Source organism: Penicillium robsamsonii (assembly GCF_028829455.1).
Source record: "Penicillium robsamsonii strain IBT 29466 chromosome Unknown utg000003l_segment0_segment0, whole genome shotgun sequence".
Taxonomy (NCBI): Eukaryota; Fungi; Ascomycota; class Eurotiomycetes; order Eurotiales; family Aspergillaceae; genus Penicillium; species Penicillium robsamsonii.
The window spans coordinates 921,006-937,123 of record NW_026643221.1 but is presented as its reverse complement, the minus strand read 5'-3'; the positions used below and the strand labels follow the sequence as shown (position 1 = coordinate 937,123).

Sequence of the window (16,118 nt, the reverse complement as noted above, 5' to 3'; positions counted from 1 at the left end):
ATAGATTCAGGGCAAGCGTAGCCCCATAAGAAAAGAAGAAAGAAAAAAAAAAAAAAGGTGGGAGTATTTAGTTCACAGTAGTTGCGTCAACCCCATGTTCTCCTTATCGTGTGGCCTCACGGTCTGCGGAGATCGGATAAACAGCCGCCCGAGGGAATCTCAATGGAGATTGGATCTTCATCTACAATATACGAAAGAGAAGCATCATGGCTCTCAGGCTTAGCAGGCTGCTGCGGCAGCCCCGGGTTGATTCTGCCTGTTATGAGTGTCGCTACTTCAGCGCCTCATCGGCCATTCTCTCCGGTCACAATAAATGGTCTACGATCAAGCATGACAAGGCCAAAAACGACAAGGCCAAGAGCAGGGAACGCCAAATAGTGGCAAAGGAAATCGCCAGTGCTACACAGAGTATGTATACTCATGCAATTGTTCATATATGAGATCCTAACCTTCTGTTCTAGTGTGGGGACCCGACACGAAGTACAATCCTCGTCTAGCCCTCGCGCTGTCGAATGCGAAACGAGCCTCTATCCCGAAAATCATTATCGAGGCAGCAATTGCTCGCGGACAAGGACTTAGTGTCTCGGGTCAAGCACTAGAATCTGTGACAATTGAGGCCATGCTTCCTGGTTCGGTGGCTGCGGTTGTGGAGTGTCAAACGGATCAGAAGGCGCGCGTGCTACAAGACGTTCGCTATATGATTAAAGACAGCGGAGGAATTGTCACCCCAACTACATTCCTTTTCGACAGGAAGGGAAGAGTTGTTATGGAAAAGAAAGATGGTGCAAATGTAGACGACTACTTGGATCAGGCGATCGAAGCAGGCGCGGCAGACATCACCACCGATGACAAGGATCGCCTCATGATCTTGACCGATCCGTCAGAGACCAAAACTGTGGGCGAGACATTTTCGAAACTGTCAGGTCTCAACATTGAGGAATTGGAGATCTTCTGGGATCCCAACAGGGATAGCATGGTCGAGGTCAAGGACGAGGAACAGGTGAAAGAACTTGAAGACCTCTTGAGTGCCCTGCGAGAAGATCCTAGTGTTCAGGAGATTTACCTGAACTCGATAGAGAAGTTCTGACCTCTCTAACGCTATGCTGTGGTCAGTCTGAAACCGAGACTGTCTCATATCGATGGCTGAGCATGTACAAATATGTATTATACCGATACCAAGCATTTAAACGGCGTTATGGGAACTTTCATTTCTAGAACTGGTGTCAATTCTCACCGAACTATTATTATTACTCTTTGCGCAAAGCCTTCATCGTGCTTCTCATCAAAATGCTAGTACCCCGGCACCCAATCGCATCCAACCAATCCAGCATATGTACACGGTACTCCTGCCATGTAATCTTGGCACCACCATCCTTCTCCAATGCCTGTAGCGCTTTTTGGGTGACTGGCTTTCTCAATTTCGGGCGGTGATCCGCAACCTGTTGGTCCTCTTCCAGATCCGCAAAGCAAGCTGCAGACAGATTGCAGAATGCAGCGTGGTGGCTGAGAGAGAATATCGACGTAAGATTAATGTGGAATGCACTTTCGCGATCATAGTGTCTGGTTGCCTCTGACAAGTCTTTGATATAGTTTGTCAGAGCAGTGGCGGTCGGTGCTGGAACGAGACAGCCTAGCGCATTCGGGTCTTCGGTGTTCAGTGCACGGTTGCGCCATAACACATTACACATGTCCATGACGTACCCGTTGAACCGACCAACGAGTTCTGTTCCATAAGCCGGGGAGTTTTGTGCTTGGAGAACTTGGGAATTCAGAGAAGCCTCGAATGCAGATTTGTAGATGGCCAAGATGGAGTTGAGGGTGGAGATCACGGCAACACTGGGTGTGAAGGCGAGTGTGTATACAGTTTGTGCGTGCGGAAGTGTGAGGCGGAAACGGCCGTCTTGGGGTGCGTGAGAAAATAGTTCTGAAAGGGCTCTGTAGAAGTCGAGCACAGAAACTGTAGCTGGCTTGGACTTTTTATCTTCGTCCTCCACCGAAAACTCTAAAATCGAAGATGCTAGGAGCTCGGCATGCACGATGACTTGACTCAGATGAACTGATTCTTCTGTGGCATCTGACTGCGATCGAAGTTTCACGCCCCATTGGTTGACCAATGCTGAATAGAACCCGAGCAACGCTGTCCTGGAACGAAGAGACTCATCCAAAACAGCTGACTCCAGTGGTGACAATAATTCACTCCGAAGAGACTTGAAAGACTCGAGTGGGATGTACTGGAGAAGGCGGAAAACCTGGTCACGATTATTCTTGCCATTCCACATTTGTAGATAAGACTTTAAAAAGGGACGTATCGAGGATGGGAGGTCCTAAAGTTTTGTCAGTGTCTGGGTTGACAGTGATCTGTCCAAATAACTCACCTTGGTATAGGATGCATATCCCACAACGAAATCTAACACATATGATAATGTCTCGGGCTCATCATCTTCATCCTCACGTAGCGTCTCCAGCCTATCCTCCAGGAAACTTCTCAGCCATTCATTTAGACGATGATGCGCAAGTTCGGATTGGACCAGGTGAAGATACTTCTGAGCCATTGCATCGCCCAAAGTTGAGATAATCTGATTTGGTAACTCGATCTTGTCAAGCCTATCGACAAAATGGCCAATGTCACGAAGCTCCTCCAGGGAGGTGTGCTTATGAGATACCCGTGAAGTTTGTAGAGTCGGAATAACAACTTCAATCCTACTTCTTTTCACAGTCCCCCGATGAACAACTTGGAAACTCGATCCCTGGCCGGCCTGTACTCTTTCCATATTTTGATCTTGAAGCACCTTCACATGGCTTGACCACTCGGGGTCTGGATGTTTGAAGAAGAGGGCATTCCTTCTTGATCCTCCAAACTCACCGAGAATGATCTCGGGGTAATAATTTTTGAAAATCCTCAGAAGGCTGATAAGCTCTCTGTCTTCGCCACCAGCAATCTGAATCAACTCCATCAAGGCTTGAATGCGGAATGGCTTGACGTGTTTTCGTCTTGTGATAAGCGAGAGAAGATGACACAGTGGTTTCCGCAAACTAATCATGTCCAAGTGGTTGAAAAGAACAGCATAAAGTTTGGCGAGATGCGTCCTTTCTTCGAAAAGATCATACGCAAGAATCAACCAGCGCAATAGTAGAGCCTGTGTGGCGGGGCTCGGTTTGTTCTTGCTGGGCCCAAGACAGCACACCACTTGAGTGACATTCTTAGACGCAATTCTCTCCTGGGGGTAGAGGTTTTTGATCAGCGTTGTAACTGTGCCCTGGTCCAGGTTATTTTTCGTGGTCAAAATCTTCAGGAGACGGGCCAGCACGGGTTGCGGAATGCCGCTCTCGTACGCGTTTGAGGCGATTGTTTTGGTTAGTAGACTTGCATCTGTGTGTCTCTGTTTGGGCGGGACAAATGCAACTGCCGGCTCTCATTAGTAAAATGTTTTACTATCCATCTCACATGAGTGAGCTTTTGGGCCATACCGGCTTCCAAGTGCTCGACCGCATCAACCAGGCCACTTAGTTGGTCGCTTCCTGAAGAATTGTTAGCGTAGTTCGATTGAAAGGATATAAAACCAGCTTACCTGTTTCAATATCCATCTACACTAATTGTAATGCAAAATTTCCCACAATTGGTGTGTTGTCGAGGGCGATAGGATGTAGTTTGTTTGAGTGGTCGTATTTGGCGCGTAGTTGCACGATGCCGCGCTTCCTTCAATTACGCGTGTCGAAAATGCAACGAAGTTTTGTCCAGTTCAATTCTCTGTGATAATTTTGAGCCTAATAAACTAAAGGAATGAACGTTTTTAGTGCAGATCCGACGACAATTGCATAGAAGAACGAGTGGGCGCGAAGATGCGAAAATGGCCTTAAACCCAATCGGGTAACCATCAACATCCCCGTGGACAGCTTCTACCACTATTATTATAAACGACCACCAACTCGTATCATATCACAAGTTTGTCTCGTCTACTTTCATGATACAGGATAAGTAAGTTCAGAACTCTAAAGTGGTTTTCTCGAAGAATCCTAATTAAAAGAATCGGAATTAAACATTGCTTGCTACAACATCGTAATAATTATGATCCAATGCTCACCAGCATCATGCCAAGAGTAGTAAAATCGAGTGATTCACTACGTATGCAAAAGTCGTTGATCCCAGGCTCATCGGCCTATTGGCCGACAAGACCTGCATCTAAACCGTCGTTCATTTCCTCTTGCGGGTAGAGGACTTGGAGGTAGCGTTGGAAGAGGATTGAGTAGCCACTTCCTCCTTGTCGCCCTCGATAGCAGGAGTAGCCTCCTTTTTCTCCTCCTCGTCGTCACTGTCACCTCCCTGGCCGAACTCGTTGACGCGCTTGTAGTCAACCTTGTACTTCCAGCCCTGGTAGAGCCAGACGAAGAAGATGACGTCGTCGCGAAGAGTTGCCAGGCGGTGGAGCCAGGGCATCTTGACGGTGAAGGCGAAGAGATCGTCGATGAAAGTGTTCAGGAACTTGTAGGTCAACGCCTTGCCGGGCATGTGCGCAACAGATTTCAGCCGGTAGTTGATGTAGAGACTGGGGACCATCATGAGGAAGCCGTAGGCGTAGACACTGCCGACTAGGGTCTGGATAACGTAAGAGTACCAGGACTTGTGAGTGTTGTAGACCAAACTGTACGCGGCATATGCGAGCAGAAGGGGAACAGCCAGGATGTACAAGTAGCGGAAGGCAATCTCATCGTACTCCTTGGTCTTTTCCTCGGTCTCGCTAAGCTTGTGCTTATCCTCGAAGACAACTACATAGGGCAAGAAGGACAACCAAGAGTTAGCGGGCGGCGGGCGCAAGCGAACATCGACGGTCTTGGTGATCTTCCAGAATTCTAGAAGGATACCAAATCCTTGACTGGCCAGGATCATCCAAGAGGTGTTGTCGCTGTTATCCATGAGGTAGAGGAAGATGACAGCCTGCATGAAGACGTTTGCCAGGATTGTCCGAACTGAAGTACCAACAACATCCTTCTTCTTACGCCAGTGGGCCTAGAAAGTGAGAATGTTAGCGGTGCTGGACACCACACCTTCTAATGGTGAAGTATCACTTACAATATCGTTCTTGAAGGCCAAAGTCTCAAACAACATATGGAAAACAGTGACCACACCCGTGGTGCAGAGGAGCCAAATGTTAGTATCCAAGAGAATCTCCTTCACCATCTCCCACTCGGTTCCATCTCCACCACCGGGAACGGGCTTGCCATAGGCAGCCTGGCGAGCACTTTGCTTAGAGCCTTCATCAACACTGCTGATGATGTTAAACTTCCAGTTCGCCATGTTGTTGAGAGTAATATGCAAAGGCAGGGTCTCGACGGTAGAGTTCAACTCGGTCATGTGGGTCTTCAGTTGCCAAAAAGTGTTGAAGAAAGCGATCGGGTAGTACCATCCGTTCTTTCCACTGGCATCGCGGGCACCAGTGCGCTCCAACTGCAAATACTGCCGAGCCGCGGGGTTCATCTGGGCCATCTTCAAAGTTCCGGAGTCTGGGATCATGGACAGGGTGAAATTGGGGTGATAGTATGACGCGGTTGTAACATCCGGGGTGTTATCTTCTTCCTGGTTGTCTTCATCCTCGGGAGCCGACAGAAGATTCTTCAGCTTCTTGACCTTCTTCTTGGGAAGGTACTGGTTGAGGGGTCGGAGGAAGTGGACTGCATCAGCGGTGTTGTAGTCCTTAGCGGTGGGGTCTAACGGGTATCCGGTGCGAGCCAAAAAGAAGTGAGCCCAAAGAGTTCCATTATTTTGGACCTGCTTTGGAACCTTGATGGTAGTGTCGATTTCGCGAGTGTCACTGTAGTTTCCAAGTGTGAAGTTCTTCTCATCCAGCACAAGAGTACTGTCCGGTGACTTGAAGTTAGGCACAATGATAGACGGCGTTACATAAATGCTGAGATCGACAGCGCTGTCGGAGGGCCAGATTGGGGCGATGGTTTCAGGGAGAGCACTGTGTTCAGCGACTTCGCTAGGATCGGGGCGATCGGCAAAAGCGGGGATGCCACCAGAATTGACGCTGGTAGAGTCTGTCTTATCCTTATTTCCCATGTACTGGTTGATGGCAAATTGGGCCAACAAGAAGATTCCAAGACCCTGAAGGGCACCCTTGAAGCCCGACTAAAGGAGGTCAGTAAATTCAACACAACAACACTAAATCAGCAACACGTACACCGGACTCCTCCTGTCTGCGTGGCCTCTGTTCCGACATGATGGATGAGGAAGAAAAGAGAAGAGGCCAGAAGGGCAGCTAACGTGGGCGATTAACACGCGATTAGATTGAGGCCCGGGAACTGGCGCGGTCTTGGCATTTAGTCTTCCGACCCTCCGGGCATCTTCCTCTTATACTTGTTAGCTATTAAATAGCTTTGAAATTGCAATCGCGTGATGGATAGCGCGTCTGGCCATTGGCGTTGACCCTCATGGACAATAACCCCCCTTTTGATGCCCGCGTGCAATTCCCGTCGCATAATGAGCCTCGAGTATGGCTCATCACCGCGGGGGATTCGCCTATTGGCCTCTCAGTGGCGCGCCAGGTCCTTGCGCATGGAGATTGTGCATTTCTTGGACTAGCACATTCAGCCTTGGAACGCGATGAACGTCGCCGTGATGAATTTGAGACTTTTCTCGGTGAGGTGGAGCAGCATGATGGCTGGGCACAGCGCATCAAGACAGTTCCGCTAGATATCCGGTACGCTACATCAAAGCAGTCAAGTCAGTTATGGATTTTTATCTTGGTTGCTGACAATTTTTCGATACAGAATGATGGGAGAGTGCCAGGCAGTCGTGGCAGATGCAGTCGCAACATTTGGAAGAGTAGACATACTTCTATGCTGTACAAGTCAAGGTGACTCTCTATTCTTGAATGTACTCTTGAACAATATACTGACCTACTCCTCAGCCCTTATTGGAACAGTTGAAGAACTTTCCGCTTCAATCCAAACCATGAATCTCGTACGCGATCAATTCGAGGTTAATTATTTCGGCCCTCTCAATATCATCAAGGCCACACTCCCCCATATGAGGAAAGAGCGAGCAGGTCATATGATGATAATTTCAGGGATTAGTAAGAAAGATATCTCGCCCAGTGCTTGGATGTTTGTCTGATGATATATAGCGGCGCATATCGGTACACCCGGACTAGGAATGTACTGCGCAGCAGGTTGGGCCCTTGAAGGATTCTGTGATGTCAGCCTCTCTATGAGCACTTGATTAAATTATCCACGTCGCAGAAACTAACCAGCTTTGCAGAGTCTGGCTTACGAAATTGCCCCATTCAACGTCAAACTCACTATCTTCCAATGCAGCATCGAGATTGGCATCCTCACCAACCTAGTAACCAGTGTCCCTCCAATATTTCCCGCCTACTCACCCGCCAACAACCAAGCGCCTCTCTTCCGCGGGATCTTAAATCACCTTGTCCCCCAACTTCCCGATGCTTCTGTCTCATCTGATAGTCCTGTCACACCTAGTCGAGTGTACGACGAAAACGCCCGAGTTAGCTCCATTGAAAATGGCCCATTCTCCGCTTCGGAGGTTGTATCAATGCACCCACCATTAAGCTCCGCGCATCTTGAAGTGCTTGTGGCTGAGACAGTCTATGCCATTACATCAATTGGCGGTCATGAAAACCCTCCTTCGCGACATATCGTTGGGCAAGAGGGTGTTGCGAGTGTCAAGGAGAAGCTCAAGACTGTTAGTGAAGAGCTTGAAGACTTTATACAGGCCAGCTTCGCTGTTGATGTTGCCGCGGACTCAGATCCTATCCCCGGTATATCTGAAATGAATGAAGGGCCTTGATGAAGAGTATCAGCCTGCAATTATATTTATCTCTCAATTAACCAATAAGCTCGGGCTTTGGATAGCTATGTAATTCTCATTCTACCTGGCCGTCGACTTATATCACTTCAAATATCAAGAGACTACGCTATCAACAATGCTAGTTCTACCACGCCATCCCATCGACAAGAAATACGAGAAAAGACTCCACAAAAGTGAGAATAAGGAGTCCAGTTAAATAATCCCTTCCGAAACGGGCGTCATGAGTGAGGTACTTCCTGTATAGTTCAAGAGGCCCTACTTTCCATCGAATATTTTGTCGGTCCAATTCAATTCCTTGTTCTGTGTCCCGCGTAGTTCGTTGCTCTTGGCCTGAATATTTTACCTGACAATACCTGGTGATTCCCATTTTAGCCCCGTACCTCTCGCCGGCTATGGGCAGAATCACGCCCGGATCAGCCACACCATTTGGTTTGAGTTCGTGGGACAGCCCGCTTGAGCCTCATCCCTGCATGCGATACGAAGTGCCAAGCTAAATATGGGCTAGATGAAGCATATGAAATACGAGACCGGGCTACGAACAACGAGAGACCTGGGTAGAACACGAGCTTCTCCGTTAAAGCATCAAAAGCAAAGGTACAGGGGGGTTTTCAAGCCTAGACTAAATGGTATAAGACTGGACTCAATTCCCAGGGGTTAACGTCAAATCATATCTACTACTTTCTACATACTTATCTTCACCAGGACCTGACATTGCAAGTCCGTTCTTAAAGTTCCTGACTTCTTTATCTCAAAGGCAACTGCCCATCCATGCTAGACTCCTACTTGTTAATTTGTTTGTAGAATATTACCAGACCTTAGGGTTCATTTGCCTTAGGATTCATTTGTTCATCGATAGCTAGCTACCTCGAGTGATACATGGACTATTTTCCATTCGGATCTTCACATGATATCAAGGGTAGTGTACGCGAAATTCAAATGATCTCTTGTATCGGTATTTCCATGCTAGAAGTGGGAGGTAGCTACTCTAGTCGTCCATGCCGGAGGTACCAAGCCTCTCGCACATCAAAAAGGCTACCCATGTCCTGATTATTTCGGTAGCACCGGATTTCCTTCCAAGCATTCGATGTACGAGCATTCGGCATGCGGCCATCAATTTGTAGGATCTTAAGGACGAGTGCTTGTGGCGAAGAAAGATTTGGAACAATGATCTCGTCCGGCTCGCTAGTAGTAGTTTGAGATGAAGTCGGGACTGGGACCTTCTGTTGTTCAGTATTTGTGGGTTTAGTGACTTCGTCCTGCTCAGCCTCAACGGATGCAACAGTATGTACCCCAGCGGGGGCCTCGATGGGTGCCTCAACGCTCTCCACGGGAGGATCGGACTGGGCTGTGGATAATTCCAATAATTCGGCATTTTTATCATTTTTGCCATTGGTATTGGGAATAGATGATTCCTCTACTGGTGTAGATAGCTCTGGCACAGGGAGCTCGGTGGGCTCAGGTGTGGAAGAAAGCACTAAGAAGTGGGGCTTTGACTGGGAGGATTCTGCTGTAGCTTTGTCGTTTTCTTTAATCTTCGAATTCAAGATGGCCATGAAAGAAAGAGGAGCAGTTGAGCTTTGTTCGTCACGTTGGGACACTTCTGTTTCCTGAGGCACCTCCTGCTCTTTGGGCGGCTCTGGCTCGGATTGTTTTGGTGGGATTTTACGTGGTCGTCCTCGCTTGCGTTTCACTGGGGGTTGAGGTTCGGGCTCAGGAATTGTGCGCTTGGGCTTTTGATTTCGCGTACCACCAGGGCTAAAGATAACAACGCTGAACGGGGTTTCTTCTTGGTTCTCCTTATCATTCGAAGGCGCAATGACTGGCTGTGCGGCGGTGTCCGTGTCAATATTCATCCCGTCGGTGGTAGACACGGGGATCCCGTGTCCGTGTGGCGCTCGGCCATTCTCAACCTTCATTTCCTCGTCACTGAAAGATACAGAGACCTCCTGTGGCGCTTGATCGGTGTCGAGCTTCATCTCCTCGCCATGGGATGTTGAATTAATGAACTGTGGCTCTGGGTCCTGGTATTTTAACTGTTTATCATTCCAAGGTGATGTCGCTGGATGTGGCTCTGTCTCAAGGTCGGCTTTCACATTTTCCTTTTCCTCCTCTGGTGTGGGACATGGCTCTACTTTGTCGAAGTTGCTGCGAAGAAAGACTCGTTCACCAGGTGGAATCGCAAAAGTCAATTTTACCCCATCACGGCCAAGGACCTGTAGCAGTCAGGAAATGGCGCAGCTGTATGAGGAGTGGATAGATTTATACATACCCTGACTTCCTTTTCGATGACAATTCTGCCGGTGCCTCTGCCGTAAACATAATAGAATTTCCAAATATCGCCCAGCTGGATGACACCCTGATCGATAAGAGTTCCCATCTTTACACGCGCACTTTCTCCAGCAGGTGCTTTCCAAATGACTTTCTGCTTCTGTCCCCAAAACTGCTCGTATTCACGCTCTTTGAAATCGTCAAATTCGCCATTTTCGCGCTGCTCTCTGGCTTCCTGCGCCTGGCGCAGCCATTCAGGGTCGTAGCGGCCGTTTTGGAGGTCCAGCTGGAACTGTCGAACGGCGTCGCGCCAGTTGTTTGAGTAGCGGATAAAAGAGTCGGGTATGGGCGGTATCTTTGCGTCTGGGTCATCCGATGTAGCTTGTGCCTCCGGGTGAACATCTGGGGGGAGTAGAGCAAGGATTTCGCGCTTGTCGCTTTCCTCGAGACAATTCCATGCATCAGGTTGTGCCAGCAGTTTCTAGATATTTTGGACTTATCGTTAGCATGAATCATGACGTACCGCATGTGTGAAGGATTGCCTCATACCACTAGATCAAAGTCAATAAGGAGGGATTTGTCGCTCGTAAATAAATGCTCCTCGCTCCATTTCCCTCTAGCGGCTGGCCTTCTTGGGGTTCTAGCTCGTGAGCTCGCTTCGGATTTTGGAGTCGACATGGCGAGACCCAACTGTTCTGCTACATCGGCAGAACTAGCAGCAACACGACTAGGGCATCATTATAAGACGTCAGTAAGAAAGAGGGTGAAATGTAATTGCGGAGCTTACCCCGAACCATGTGGTTCTGCCACACGGGACCTCTCTACCGCTTTCGTGTCTCTCTTCCTCGGAGCCATTCTCACGGCAAAACAAAGGAGAAAGCGCTGTCCTTCAGAACAAGAAAGCAACGTTTTCAGGATGGTTAGGTCAACGCAAATTGCAAGGCTCGATGGTGAGGAATTCTCTAGGAGGTTGAGAGGGGTAGAGTACTGATGTTGAAGTGAAATAGGCCTTATGCTGGCAGCTTCGGTCGACGACGAGCAGGTATGTGACGACGATTATTTAAGCTAATCGTGAGCTTACGATATGTTTAGGCTGAATCAGAGCTCTCTGAGATTAAGGGTCAGGCTAAAATGATCTTTCGGCGCTTGAATCGCAACTCCGCACCCCAAGCCAGTATTGAGTCTGGTCAATACAGTCTACAGTAAGTCGCACACACAACATTATCAATGGACAGTTTCTCACTTGCCATGCAGCTACACAATCCAGGATGATATCTGCTTCCTATGCATTTGTGACAAGTCCTACCCCCGCAAACTCGCCTTCACCTATCTGGCTGATCTGGCCTCCGAATTCACAACTACCTATTCCTCCTCACAATACCTCTCACCCAGCCTCCGTCCATATGCTTTTGTCGAGTTTGATACCTTTATTCAACGCACAAAGAAACTGTACCAAGACGGTCGCGCATCTCAGAACCTCGACAAGCTGAACGATGAGCTCCGTGATGTCACCAAGGTGATGACGAAGAATATCGAGGACCTCTTGTATCGCGGTGATAGCTTGGAGCGGATGGGCGAACTTTCAGGGCGACTGCGCGAGGACAGCAAGAAGTACAGAAAGGCAGCTGTACGCATCAACTGGGAATTGTTGTTGAAGCAGGTGGGTCTATACATTACCCCAGACTCCCCCTGACCGATTGGCTAACCATCTCACAGTACGGACCTTTCGCTGGCGTCGGGCTTGTGATTTGCATTCTTCTTTTCTGGCGATTCTTCTGATTCCTTCCTCTCCGTGGCCGTGCTCATGGGCCTCGCTGTATGAATGTACGCATAGTTAATACCTCGGTGATTGCGGGTTACAATCCGCCGATTCTAGAATATGGAGAATTGCGTGAACATGTATCATATTTGATGATGTCTAAATCTCATCCTCTTCTTCGTCGAAATCGTCTTCTTCTCCCATGTCGTAAAGAATCCGGCCTCCTTCGCCTGGGCCATCGCCATGCTGTGCGTCGAAGTATGGCAACACAACACCTTCTCTTTCGCGCCTCTGTCTGTCGGTAAGACCCAGCTCAAAGGTCGATGTTGGTTCCTCATCGCCGGCACCTGGGTCTCGCTCCATGGGAGGGTTGTACAAAACGTTATCGTCAAGCAACGTCACAATCTCTTTCAGATGCTGTGGCGAATACTGCGATGCAGGTGGGAGAAGGTACCATTCCAGTACACCACGACCGCTCTTCCGTCTGTGCTCCAGCTCAATGACGATTCCTTCAGCTTTCCCAGTACCAGCCAATCTATCCAAGCGGCCGAGGAGAACGCCTTCTTGCTCTTCCTCAAGCCCAAAGACTGGAGGGGCCAGGCTGCGGTCGCGCGCAGCCTTCTGTGCTAGAACGTGTGAGAACGAATGGAGTGTAATGATACTCGTAGCGAGGTATGTCAATACAGAAATAGGTGATGGCGAGTAAGGATTTTGCTGTGGAAGTCCAGGGACATCTTGGTGATATGTCACCACGAGTGACGCATCAACCTTGGCCGATAGCGATGCGGGAGTAATAAACGAGCCAAGGAAAGAGGCTAGGTGAAACTCGGGGTCAACTCTTTTTGAGTTCAGAAGAGGGTTAATTGAATCAATGAGGATAAGACGCCCTAAGAAGGGAGTAAGTATGAGTCCACTAGCGGGGTAAACGCACAATGCTTACTGCGTGAGGGATTGGAGGCTGCAACAGGTTGATAAACCACGCTCACTTCTTTAACTATATCGGCGGGGCTCTTGCGGCGTGTTGATACAAAAGCATCTACTCCCTCGGGTCGCTTCAGAGTTTCAAAAGCGATGAGCGTGACATGAACTTTGGACAGCTGTCGAACTAGTTAGCATGGCCATCCACTCCTGTATCTGGCGACTCAGGTATCGCTCATGATAACGTTATAGATCAATATACCTTTGCACGTCTAATGTATTCTTTCAAGAGGGGCGTAGCCGGTTGCTCCAAAGAATCCAAGACAAGTGTGAGGGGCGACGCAGTGTCCCGCAAGCTCAAGAGTTTCGAAATCAGGAGCAAATTGTGCGTCCGCCTGTGTGAAAGGTTGATAGGCGCCATCTTCGTCTGATATTAGATACTGTTATAGGCAAATTGTTCTCTGGAGACGCAGGTTGATAACCACACAGGAAGTGGGGTTGCGCTGCGAAAATTTCGTGGTGGAATTTAAAGTTGAGGCTCGACGGGTCGGCCCGCGTTTGCAGTCTGCAGCTCTTCAATGCCCTTGCTGTCTTTAGTAACATTTCCAGGGTGTTAGGCCAGCCTTTGTGCGTTTCAATACTATAGATCTATTGTATCAAATATTCTAGTTTTTTTCTCCGGAATTTTCGTCGTCCCAAGTGGTCCTCCCATGAAAGTGGAGTGGAAAGAATATGTAGTATAGTTACTCACGAGTGTTGAAGATACATAATATACTAACATGGAAGATATTGATAATGAGTACAGCGGGTTTGAATTCTTACAAGCCGCCTTTGGCTTTGGAGAGGTTGTCGAGGGCGAAGGGAGTAACCGCGATAACAAGACCTTGGAGCCGTCTTGTGCAAAGAAGGTCGGCTACCACCTTCCCCACCACCGTTCAGCACCGGGTTTCCTCATTCTCCCTAGTCGATCCGTCGAAGCCCGGTCATAAGATTCTCGCGCTATTTTTAGTTGATCCTCATCGTCGGATTATCTCCTCGGCCAATGTGCCTCTGCAGCGGGAGGCTTGGGGTTATGAGAGAGAAAATTCTGTGAAGCAGGATTTGGCAGGTCTGTCACTGGAGCCGCATAACATCGTCCAAGGTGATTTGGAGCTCCTTATGACCACAAAGAAGGCCAAAGGCTACCAATTGGAGCTCTTGAAATATCGTGGGCTCAGGTCAGGAAAGCATAATGAGTATTTTGAGGGTGAATTCAGCTTGTGTGAGCATTAAATACGAACTCCGATAACCGAAGTGACTCAGGTCTATGGGTGCTGTCCACGGGTTATTTATCTCCCTATGTAAATATTACAAAAGTTTTTAACTATTGATATTATCTAGTAATTTCTAATTGTGCAATGAATATTGTGACAGTTGCTGTCTTTTTGAGGCTGTCGAATTCGAAGTGGTCTGAGATGGAAGAACGAAAGAAGGAGTATTTATAATGACTATATCCTAGTATGTATCCTAGGGAGATAAATAAATCGTAAAACTATCAATGTTTATCCGCATGTGCCTCATGGACTTCTGTCGTTTCTCCCTCATACGGATCAACGACGGTGGTCGCGAATTTCCTTGCTGGAACTCCGCGCTCAAAGAGCAAATCTAGTTCCTCATATGTGCGGCCCTTCGGCTCGGGGAGCCGGAAGTATGCCCAGACCAGGGAGGCTAAACATGTACCAGCCCAGAAATAGGCACACCGAGCACCCCAGTTCCAGGCTGTGGAGTTGAGCTGGTAGTTGGTCAGGACGTTGACGACAATGTTGCTTATGTTGTATAGACATCGGGCGAGGACAATAGTCTTGGCTTTGAGGCGGGTAGAGGATAGTTCTGAGACGAGGGAGTATGTGACAGGGCCGACGCTGATATCATAGAAGAATGTGAAAATGATGAGCATCACGCCGATCGCCCATTTGGCGGCGTTGTTGTCTCCTGGGGCAAAAGATAGAGATCCTGTGATCACCAAAAGGATGAAAAGACTAGCAAGGCCGGAGATGTGGATGGTTCGTCGGCCTGCATAAGACATCAAGAACCACGACCCTATTGTACCCACAACACCGAGACCGTATTGCCCCAGGGACATATTGAAGGATTGAATGGTGGGTAGGCCAGCTTGGACACAGAAGTAGGCGAAATAACCCATCAAGTTCTGGCCACAGAGGGTTTGCACTAACCACACAATGCAAACTACCTCGGTTCGGCGAAGATTTGTTCCCTTGAAGCAGTCCCAATATGTGGTCCCACTAGAGAGCGATTTTTCCAACTCATTGGTGTGTTGAATCATAGCAATCGTCTCGTCGGGGTTAAAGCTGGGGTCATTGGACGAAGTCAACCGCAGCAACGCTCGTCGAGCTCCTTGCACATTACCCTGACGCACATGCCACCAAGGGGATTCAGGTGCGAAAAGACAGCCGATCATGATTGGGATTGGCCACACCCATTGCACACCGAAAGGAATGCGCCAACCCCATTGATCATCGCGAGAAAGGGAGCCGCGATTAACGCCAACGGCCACAAGCTGCCCGAACACCCAGCACATGTTGATGAAAGTTGTCAGGTAAGGTCGTAGGACTACCGGACAAACCTCAGAGGCGTAGGCGGCTGGCAAGGTCTGGAAGATACCCCAAGGGATACCGGCAAGAATCTCAGCGGCTAGCAACATCTGAACATTGACTGCGAAGAAAAACAGAAAAATGACTGCTGTGATGGTGGCTAAGGCATAGATCATGGTTTTGCGATAACCCAGGCGTTCAGAGACCAAACCATTGATTAGAAGTCCAATGACTTCACCGCAGCGTGCACCATTGGAAAGGCCGGATTGCCAGGATGCCGGAACAGTCCATTTCCCCGAGGCAGTCGGTACTCCAAACTTTTGGTTGAACACAGGTGATGCGTACATTGAGCTGAGCAATGCGAGGTCATACCCTTCCATGATCAGAGTAGACGAAAGGAGGACTGACCAGCCAACAGCTTTCGGGTATAACCGTAAAGCCTGCCAGAGGGTCATGGACTGCTCCTTCGTCGCTGCTTGTTTGCCCTCTGCGAGGGTGGGAGAGACTTTGCTGTCCATCCTGGATGCGTCGTGCATTGAGACCATTGTTTTGAAGCTGGATGCGCCCAGCGGATATCGTAGACTAAACAAGAAGTTGCGAACAATAGGTCGTTTGTCAAGGCCACAGAATTGAAGACTGAGAATATCCCGATACTTCAAGCATTATCAAAGCTAATATACCTCGGGGCGATACTTGATTTATACAAAAGATCCCAAAACCAAAATACGTGCATAGTTTTGGTCCACGAGTATCA

At 48.6% G+C, this 16,118-nt stretch overlaps 9 protein-coding genes across 9 annotated transcripts; 4 read left to right on the top strand and 5 right to left on the bottom strand.

Annotated features, from left to right (window-relative positions):
* Positions 1 to 206: 206 nt before the first annotated feature.
* N7447_005076 (post-initiation translation factor DPC29) lies at positions 207 to 1,087 on the top strand (the record flags this gene model as incomplete). The annotated part of the gene is made up of 2 exons (XM_057229338.1): positions 207 to 408; positions 462 to 1,087. 2 exons carry the CDS (start codon positions 207 to 209, stop codon positions 1,085 to 1,087), a joined length of 828 nt encoding a protein of 275 aa, XP_057084428.1.
* Positions 1,088 to 1,247: 160 nt separating this feature from the next.
* On the bottom strand, positions 1,248 to 3,585 carry N7447_005075 (Mis6 domain protein; the record flags this gene model as incomplete). The annotated part of the gene is made up of 4 exons (XM_057229337.1): positions 1,248 to 2,324; positions 2,376 to 3,403; positions 3,469 to 3,519; positions 3,570 to 3,585. 4 exons carry the CDS (start codon positions 3,583 to 3,585, stop codon positions 1,248 to 1,250), a joined length of 2,172 nt encoding a protein of 723 aa, XP_057084427.1.
* Positions 3,586 to 4,192: 607 nt separating this feature from the next.
* On the bottom strand, positions 4,193 to 6,218 carry N7447_005074 (CLPTM1 family protein; the record flags this gene model as incomplete). Its single annotated transcript, XM_057229336.1, has 3 exons — positions 4,193 to 5,005; positions 5,069 to 6,127; positions 6,180 to 6,218. 3 exons carry the CDS (start codon positions 6,216 to 6,218, stop codon positions 4,193 to 4,195), a joined length of 1,911 nt encoding a protein of 636 aa, XP_057084426.1.
* Positions 6,219 to 6,429: 211 nt separating this feature from the next.
* N7447_005073 (short chain dehydrogenase/reductase family protein) lies at positions 6,430 to 7,807 on the top strand (the record flags this gene model as incomplete). The annotated part of the gene is made up of 5 exons (XM_057229335.1): positions 6,430 to 6,698; positions 6,769 to 6,854; positions 6,909 to 7,073; positions 7,125 to 7,195; positions 7,259 to 7,807. The coding sequence occupies 5 exons, from the start codon at positions 6,430 to 6,432 to the stop codon at positions 7,805 to 7,807; spliced, it is 1,140 nt and encodes a 379-aa protein (XP_057084425.1).
* Positions 7,808 to 8,808: 1,001 nt separating this feature from the next.
* N7447_005072 (uncharacterized protein) lies at positions 8,809 to 10,951 on the bottom strand (the record flags this gene model as incomplete). Its single annotated transcript, XM_057229334.1, has 4 exons — positions 8,809 to 10,041; positions 10,098 to 10,577; positions 10,646 to 10,823; positions 10,884 to 10,951. 4 exons carry the CDS (start codon positions 10,949 to 10,951, stop codon positions 8,809 to 8,811), a joined length of 1,959 nt encoding a protein of 652 aa, XP_057084424.1.
* Positions 10,952 to 11,012: 61 nt separating this feature from the next.
* N7447_005071 (SNAP receptor SEC22) lies at positions 11,013 to 11,875 on the top strand (the record flags this gene model as incomplete). The annotated part of the gene is made up of 5 exons (XM_057229333.1): positions 11,013 to 11,046; positions 11,104 to 11,138; positions 11,189 to 11,298; positions 11,351 to 11,756; positions 11,813 to 11,875. 5 exons carry the CDS (start codon positions 11,013 to 11,015, stop codon positions 11,873 to 11,875), a joined length of 648 nt encoding a protein of 215 aa, XP_057084423.1.
* Positions 11,876 to 12,014: 139 nt separating this feature from the next.
* N7447_005070 (Elongator subunit IKI1) lies at positions 12,015 to 13,194 on the bottom strand (the record flags this gene model as incomplete). Its single annotated transcript, XM_057229332.1, has 3 exons — positions 12,015 to 12,742; positions 12,796 to 12,952; positions 13,036 to 13,194. 3 exons carry the CDS (start codon positions 13,192 to 13,194, stop codon positions 12,015 to 12,017), a joined length of 1,044 nt encoding a protein of 347 aa, XP_057084422.1.
* A 358-nt stretch (positions 13,195 to 13,552) lies between these two features.
* N7447_005069 (uncharacterized protein) lies at positions 13,553 to 14,045 on the top strand (the record flags this gene model as incomplete). The annotated part of the gene is given in 2 exon segments (XM_057229331.1): positions 13,553 to 13,718; positions 13,738 to 14,045. The coding sequence occupies 2 exon segments, from the start codon at positions 13,553 to 13,555 to the stop codon at positions 14,043 to 14,045; spliced, it is 474 nt and encodes a 157-aa protein (XP_057084421.1).
* Positions 14,046 to 14,307: 262 nt separating this feature from the next.
* Positions 14,308 to 15,909, bottom strand: N7447_005068 (putative MFS maltose permease; the record flags this gene model as incomplete). Its single annotated transcript, XM_057229330.1, has 1 exon — positions 14,308 to 15,909. One exon carries the CDS (start codon positions 15,907 to 15,909, stop codon positions 14,308 to 14,310), a length of 1,602 nt encoding a protein of 533 aa, XP_057084420.1.
* Between the last annotated feature and the right edge of the window lie 209 nt (positions 15,910 to 16,118).